Source organism: Nicotiana tomentosiformis, chromosome 1, assembly GCF_000390325.3.
Source record: "Nicotiana tomentosiformis chromosome 1, ASM39032v3, whole genome shotgun sequence".
NCBI lineage: Eukaryota > Viridiplantae > Streptophyta > Magnoliopsida > Solanales > Solanaceae > Nicotiana > Nicotiana tomentosiformis.
In genome coordinates this window covers 135,739,837-135,748,617 of record NC_090812.1, presented here as the reverse complement: position 1 = coordinate 135,748,617, position 8,781 = coordinate 135,739,837, and the positions used below count along the sequence as shown (strand labels likewise).

General features: G+C 39.2%; 1 protein-coding gene across 1 annotated transcript; it reads left to right on the top strand.

Annotated features, from left to right (window-relative positions):
• Positions 1-5,589: 5,589 nt before the first annotated feature.
• Positions 5,590-7,712, top strand: LOC138910248 (uncharacterized). Its single transcript, XM_070201476.1, has 4 exons — positions 5,590-6,318; positions 6,427-6,576; positions 7,062-7,384; positions 7,457-7,712. The coding sequence occupies exons 1-4, from the start codon at positions 5,590-5,592 to the stop codon at positions 7,710-7,712; spliced, it is 1,458 nt and encodes a 485-aa protein (XP_070057577.1).
• Positions 7,713-8,781: the final 1,069 nt, after the last annotated feature.

Below are 8,781 nucleotides of genomic sequence, written 5' to 3'. Positions count from 1 at the left end.
CAAGGTAAAATCATTTCTTGCTTTGATTTCGGCTTCTTGGAGAACCCTTCGTTCATCATCACTACCTGTATGTGACATCTTAAAAAACTATATCAGAAACTTGATTTTTTCCTCAATTGTTCTCACACACACTTTGCCTTTTTTTTCTCTCTCGAAATAACCTTTGAACGAAATACTTTGTAGAATTATAGTTAAACCCAACTCATATAAAGTTCTTAGTAGTAAAATATAGATTTTTGGGGAACAAATGAAAGAAGAACCAAATCCTAGAACTATTAGGCTCGGTTGAAACAAGACACAAACAAAAAGGAAATGATTATATATTTAGATTAGAAAGGTAAGAAAAATTGAATTTTTATCTTATCTTTGAAATCTGGGATCCCCTCTTCTTGTTTCCTTTGATAGTTTTTGGAAACAAATTAGATACAAAAGAAAGTTCCTAGAGAGCAAGCAATTTTTTTTTTTTAAAATTGATTTTCGTTTTTTTTTGATTTGTTTTTTTTTTGGGCTCTTAGTATTCAAGAAATCCCCAGAATTATCAAGAACGAAACCTTGATAGAACCGCTCTGATACCACTTGATAACGACAAGGTCGGGAATCCAAACTAGAGTAAGAATTTGAAAAGTAAATGCGGAAGCAATAACAATAAGGAATTGAACAACTAGAACTAAAGGGCAGAAAATAAAGGATATGGGAAAATTCAAGGAAAGAATTCCAAGAACTTCCAAGAACGCAAGTTCTATAGCCTTGACAAGATCAAAGCAACAACGTCTTGATTTATTGAAGAAATCAAACGCCTTTACTTAAAAGCAAATCAAAATAATAGATTCGGATCTTGACCGCTTTACGAGTAACTTGAGACAACAATTAATAACTAGTATTAATCGCCTTCTAAGAATACCACAAAGAAATCAAAGATATCACAATAGAGAAGTAATCTTACTACCTTGAACTATGAACTAGTAAAGGTTGAAAGATAAATCTCAAAGCACAAGTAACAAAGGTTCAAAAGAACTCTCAAAGTATGATATACTTAATCAATAATGAAGTGTCTCAATGAATGAGAAGAACTCCTTATTTATAGGAGTACTAAGGCACAAAAAGTCCTTAAAATTAGGTAGGGTGGTTGCTAAGGCATAAAAAGTCATTACAATTAGGTAGGGTGATTGCTAAGGAGTAAGAAAAGTCATTACAATTAGGTGGGGGGCGGCCAAATCCCTTTGGGGCAGATTTGGACCTTAAAACTACTAGTTTGGGCCATTGATTTGGACTCCAATTGGGCTCCCTTTGAAACACCCCCTTTGGACCTCTTTTAAGCTCATTTTGAGCCCCTTTGGTGGACTTCAAGGGCTGATTTTGTTACAACCCAAATTCGCATATCATAGATCACGCCGTAAGGTAGTCGACGTAAATCCAAGAAGAGATTATCTTTGAGATGATAATAAGTTAATCCTATTGGTCTTAAACGATACAAGGGTGTATAAGAGTGGTTAACAAGTATTTGAAGTTAAGCTAATCAAGGATGTTGTAACCCGTATTTTCGGATAACACTAGAGGTGATTAACTGTCCCAAGAGGTCTTGTTTTAATGTATTTGAATCATATAATATCCGCATCATAAGTCTTGAAGTCAAGCGAGTTATGAAATAAAAGTCGATAAAAGTTGTCGCAACTTAGGTTTATAATTTTACTTAAACTTTAGGTCAAATGTTACTGCATTTTACTCCCAATATGCTTGGAATTATGGGGTCATCTACCTATCAAATTGAAGATCTATGAGTCTAGTTTCCAACGCATTAAACCGTTCGTCGATACGATCTCGGAATAGAGAGATATTCGCGTTTTCGCGAGAGCGCGCCAAGCTGCTCTCTATGGGGCCCACAAAGGCGGAATAAGACATTTGGACATATATAAGATAACTCAACCCCGTTTTAAGTCATTATTTTTCAGTATATTCAGACCTTATAACCCTAAAAACATTCTCTCAAGGTTCTCTCATGATCCAAGACCCAAACAAAGGGCAAACAACACAAATCAAATGTCGGGAATCCCGTGGTGCTAGTAAGTTTCTTGTTTTTCTTGTTGTTGCTGATTTTTGTGTTGTTCCAGCTCGTGTGGGAGGTTGTTTTAAGTGCTTTATGTTCTGTAAATACACCTTCAAGTTTTTAATATCAACCCTAGGTGATTTCAAGTCTTCTAAAGTAATTCTAGTGCCGAAAAACCCGAATTAATTGCTAGTTTCGCTTCCTTGTTCTTGTGGCAGAATTGAAGGGATATTTCGAGGAAAATTAAGGTCAAATTGGAGTTGTTCTTTCTGTTTAAAGGTAATGAACCTCTTACTCTATATATATTTAAGATTATCCAAGTTGTGGCTAAGTCGTTGATGCTAGAACTTGTGAAATATATATCGAAAGGCTTGGTAGTAATGTTGTTAGTTGGTGGACTGTTTTGGAGACTCAATATGATTATTAATGATGTTGTTTGGGCTGTTTGGTGATTGTATTGACTTGTGGGAAGTCATATAAATAGGGGAGGTGCTGTCCGTTTCATTGTAAAATAGGTTGCGGTCGATACATAATAGTTACGACGCTTAAACGATAATGATAGTGTCATTTCTCTTATTGTAGACTAAGGAGTCGTGACATTTGCATAGCTTGAGGTTGGGCAGTATATACAAGGTATGTAAGGCTATCCCCTTCATTCTTTTGCACGACTCCAATTGTACATAATGTAATGAACGAGCTCCCAAAGATACTCTACTCTTAGAAGCTAGCAGTACTTACATTGCTGCCCTTCTTATGAAACGATTGATATTGATGTTACTTCTCTTATTCTTATATTATCAATGTTGTTGGTAGTTCCTGATTCTTATAAGATTCTTGATGAAGAGTTAATCCTAATAACGTGTACGAAGGATACCGACCTTACGTCACTCCGAAAGGTTCAAATTATGATTCCAACGAGTCCAGCATGCATCATATATATGTATCTATTTTACTCTACCGAGCCGCGCTATAGTCGGCCGGGTATGGCACCTATTGTGCAACCACTGATCAGTTGGGTTTTACCGAGCTCCACGTGGCCGGGTACGATTCTACCGAGCCCTATGATGGCCGGGTACGTTTTACCGAGCCTATTATGGCCGGGTACGATATGATGATGATGATGCCCACAAAGGCATATGTTTTAAACGTTTATGTATATATATATATGTATGTATCATGTATTTCATGTCAGTAGCCCTCAGAGGTACCCAGATGTCACAGGTTGTATATTCCCTATCACTGTTTACATTATTGTTCTTACTTATGCTATTCTGCCTTACATACTCAGTACTTTATTCGTACTGACGTCCTTTTTATTTGTGGACGCTGCATGTCGTGCTGCAGGTCCTGATAGACGGGTAGACGCAGCTCCCCCATCACAGTAGGCTATCCGGTTCAGCGTTATTGGCAAGATCCTTTCTCCGGACTTGCCGTGGTCTTGGTATGCATTTTTGTTATAGACCTTATGGGTATGTCGGGGCCCTGTTCCGGCAATGTTGTAGCACTTATGTTCTTTTAGAGGCTCATAGACAGGTGTCGACTCATGTATGGTTTGGAATGCCTTGTCGGCTGATTTTTGTTGTATAGTCTTTCATGGCACCATGGTAGCTCGTACCTTATATATAGTTTCTTGACAGTCTTGTCGTCCCATGTTACGTATGTTCATGACATTATCTTTCATTGTTGGATGTTCATGATCCATGTCTTTCATTTATATTGGTCTTGTCGGCCCTTAAAGATAATAAGGAAGGTTAGAAAATGTACGTTGGTGCTCGGCAAGTATGGCCCGGGTGCTAGTCATGACCCTCCAGTTGGGTCGTGACAGATTTGGTGGCCCAATCTTCCTCCTCTTGGACTTCAATTTGGATCACCAAATAATTGTAAAACTTGGATAATTTATCTACTTTGGGCTTGAGCTCTTCCTCTACAATTAAAAGCTTCTTTATTTGCCATTGAAGTCCAGCAACCTTAGAGTGCAACTCTTTAGCTTGAGATCTTGTAAATGGCCTTGGAGCTTCCAAAACTCTATCCTTGTCCTTGATGCTATCAGATACCAATTACATAGACTTTAGCTCGTCTTTCAATGCATTTTTAGTTAATTCTTATGAAGTTTTGGTGTTTTGTAGTTTATGAGACTTGAAGACCCAAAAATATGGAAAAGAAGTCAAAAAGCCACAAAAGGGCAGGATTGCTGCAAATATGCGATCGCATACGTACTATGCGGATCGCATACTCACCGCGAACTAAAGCAGATTTTTGGGCAAACTGATGAGAAGAATGTGCGGTCCATTATGCGGTCGCATAATACTTTTGCGATCGCATAATGACCGCATAATTGCATCTAAAAAATATACGTAGCACTTCTGCGATGGAAAATGCGGTCGCATAACTGATATGCGGACCGCATAATGGAAATGCGGTATAAATCTGGGTTTGAATATCTGAAATTCTGTGATGCAAGTGTCAACTATGTGGACCGCATACATGGTATGCGACCATTATGCGGTCGCAGAAGGGTTCTGCAGGGGCATGTTTTTCAAATCTTGACTCCGACCTTTAGTCCACTATAAATAGATTTACTAGGGTTTTTGTGGGGTATTGAGTCAGAAAAAGAGCCTACTTTTAGAGCATTGAATGCACCATTGTGTTGGAGATTTTTGAAGAAAGAATCTTGTATCTTTGTAAGCTTTATGACTTCATTTATTGCTTTCTTCTTGGATTCTCGTATGAGTAGCTAGTTTTAACTACTAAGGTTGTGGACCCTAAATGGGTGTAATATTAATGGGTGTTTATTATTGAATATATGTATAATGGTTGGTTGGTATTTATTCAGTTCTTATGCTTCATGTATTGTTAGTGGTTGCAAACGTTAAATAATTCTATTTCACTCTTTCTTTACTTGGAAAGGTGGGTTAGGGTTTGGTAGAATTGAATATCAAAAACTCAAGGCTTTAACCATTGTTTAATAGAATCGCCTAGGAATAAGTGGGTTCTATTTGGCATAAATTGGTTATTTTTAATTGCAACTCTTTTATATTTGGAAAAATCTTAAAGAGAAGGTATTACCCAACTATTGGGAAATATTGGGTAGTCACTTAGAAACCATTTGCATATCGAAGAACTTCCCATTAGAAATATATCATATTAATACCGATAGCATTACATTCGATCGATGGGGACACAACCTTGGTTTCTTTAATCAAGTTAAATACATTCTCACAATACAATCGTATTCTTTACTACACATAATTACAACACCATTTTCAAACTAACATTTATAGAATTACTACCTAAGTCAAGTTGCACACTATTCAAGTAACCGTTTGACACCTATTCCCTGTGGGATTCGACCCCAACCTAGTTGGGTTATTATATTTGACATCGGCCGCCTTACACCTTTTATATAGGTGTAATTTGAGCTTATCAAATATTGGCGCCGCTGCCGGGGAGTACGGTTTTGAAATTACTATTTAGTGTGTTATTTACTTTACGTCTTTTTCTATTCCATCACACTTTACTTGCTTTGCTTGGTATGCTAGGTAAACATGACCGAGTATGAAGAAGAAGAGAATCCTTTTGCGGTTATAGATGAGTACATCGAGGATACAAATGCCATTGTCCCTCCACGAGTTGATGCTGCTACCTTCAAGGTGGAACATGGTTTGATCCTAATGCTTAAAGCAGAGGGGTTTTTCAGAAATTCTACCGATGATGATCGGACACAACATCTTAGAAACTTCTTGGGTGTGTGTGCGATGCACAAGCAGAGCAACGTGTCAGATGATTCCCTAAGACTGAGGGTATTCAAGTACTCATTAGCTGGAGAAGCAAGGAAATGGATCCAAAATCTACCACCTCATTCCATTCACTCTTGGCCTGAGCTCATCCGTGCTTTCCTAGCTAAATGGTTCCCACAAAGCAAGAAGTCCGAGCTTAGAGATAAAATTTTCTTCTTCAAGCAACTACCGAGGGAACACCTACATGAGGCACTGGATCGATTCAAGCTATATCTAGTGAGGTTGCCGAATCATGGTTTTCCGGACACAATCTTGTTGGAGAAGTTTTACATGGGTTTGGATCCGTTGAACCAATCCATAGCCAACAATGTGGCGGATGGATATTTTATGGACAAAATATTCACAAGGGTCACACAAATTCTTGACAAGATGGCAGAACATAATCAAGCTGGGCACTCGTTAGATACCACGGGTGGAATTGCATACAGTACTCCCTTTTTGACCAACATGATTAAGGAGAACCAAGAGAGAGATCAAGTAATTGCCGGATTTCTACCAACATTAATGTGTTAACCAAGATGTTCACTGAAAGCCAACCAAAAAACATAAATGTTGTGGAAGATGTGCAATTCTTGTCAAACGAAGATTGCGAGGAAGCAAATTATGTCCATAATTCTCAAGGCGGTTACCAAAGACAATCCTACCAAGGTCCTGGACAACACAATCAATGGAGGCCTAACCCGCAAGGGCAAGGCCATCAACAGTGGCGAAATGATCAAGGTGGTTCAAGTTAAGGTAATTGGAGTAACAACAACAACAACTATTTAAACCGGAGTTCAAACCCCTATGTTCCACCAAAGAGGCAATACACTAACTCTTCACATTGGAAGGAAAGTTCTTCAAATGAGTCCAAATTGGAGAACATGGTTGAAAGAGTATTGCAAAATCAAGAAAGAAACGACACTTCAATAAAGAACGTGGCCGAACTTGTGGGGTCACACACCGTATCCATACAAAAGCTAGAAATGCAAATGAGAGATCTATCAAGAGAGCAAAATCGGAAGCAAAATGGCGCACTCCCAAGTGATACAATTGCAAACCCAAAAGGTAATGGGAGTGGACCGACTTCTCATTGTATGGAAATCACAACTCAAAGCGGGAAAGTACTTCAAGGAGAGAATGACAAATGGTTGAAGTGAATTATCTTGAACAAGAGGTTGAGGCACAAGTTGAGGTGCCAATTGTTGTTGAAGTTAAAAAGCTCCCAAAGGAAGTGAAAGTCCAAGAAGCGAATCGTGAAGAGGTCAAGGACTGTAAAAGAGACACCAAAAGATCTAGCACCAATTCCTAGACCTCCCCCTCCTTTCTCTCAAAGACTTGCTAGGAGGGTTGATGATAGCAAACTCGAGAAATTCTATGACATTCTCAAGCAATTATCGGTGAACATTCAATTTGTGGAAGCATTTCAAGAGATGCCGGATTTTGCTAAATACTTGAAGGACTTGATCACCAAGAAGAAAACCACTAAGAATGAAGTAGTGAATGTGACTAACCGGGTTAGTTCCATCAATGCAACAACTACCGTTCAAAAGAAAGAAGACCCGTGAGCCTTCACCATTCCATGCACTATTGGATTGTGAGATTTTGCAAGGGCTCTTTGTGATAATGGGTCTAGCATCAACTTGATGCCTCTTGCTATTTACAAGCAAGAGGGGTTAGGTATGCTGCATCCTACAAGCATGAGGTTGCAAATGGCCGATCGTTCAATCAAAAGACCTGTGGGGATCATTGATGATGTCCTTGTGAAAGTGGAAAAGTTCATCCTTCCCGCTGATTTTGTGATCCTTGACTGTGTTGTTGATAAAGAAATCCCTATCATCTTGGGGAGACCATTCCTTGCTACCGGAAGAGCACTTATGGATTCGGAATGAAATGAGATCAAGTTCCGAGTTAATGATGAAGAGGTAACCTTTCAAGCGAGTATGGGTATGAAGTTGCCACATGCATATGAGAGCATCTTAGTCATTGGTGTTGTTGATGAGGTAGAAGGCGAAATAGAGATGAAGATGGAAGAAAAATGCCTTGGTGAGGCTTTGGAGGCTATATTGGTGAATTTTGATGGTGAAGACATGGAGGGGTACATGGAATCGGTGAATGCATTAGAAGGACATGGGTCCTACACTTATGCACCAAAGAAACTTTCTCTTGACTTGGAGAATAGAGTCACTTCCCCCGCCAAGCCTTCAATTATTGAGCCGCCACAACTTGAGCTCAAGCCATTTCTACCGCACTTAAGTTATAAATTCCTTGGATCTAATGATACCTTACCGGTAATAGTTTATTCTTTGTTGAATGATGTGTAGGTAGATCATTTGTTGAATGTCCTAAGGGAACACCGACAATCCATTGGGTGGACAATAGTGGATATCTGAGGGATTCCCGCCAGAATTTGTGAGCACAAGATACAATTGGAGAAAGAAAGTAAACCTAGCGTGGAGCATCAAAGAAGGTTAAACCCTTCCATGCAAGAGGTGGTGAAGAAAGAAATCATCAAGTAATTAGATGTCGGGGTAGTCTACCCCATTGCCGATAGTTCTTGGGTCAGCCCGGTGCAATGTGTACCGAAGAAAGGAGGCATGACCGTGATCCAAAACGAGAACAATGAGCTCATCCCAAGGAGAAATGTGACTGGATGGAGAGTTTGCATGGATTACCAGAAGCTCAACAGTGCTACTTGCAAAGACCATTTCCCTAAGCCTTTTATTGATTAAATTCTTGATCGGCTAGCGGGAAGGTCTTTCTATTGCTTCTTGGATGGATATTCTAGCTATAACCAAATCAATATCGCCTTGGAATATCAAGAGAAGACAACGTTCACATGACCATATGGGACTTTTTCCTTTAGCCGTATGCCATTTGGGATATGAAATGCCCTGACTACCTTTCAACGGTGCATGATGTCAATCTTCTCGGACATGGTGGAAGATTTCCTAGAGGTGT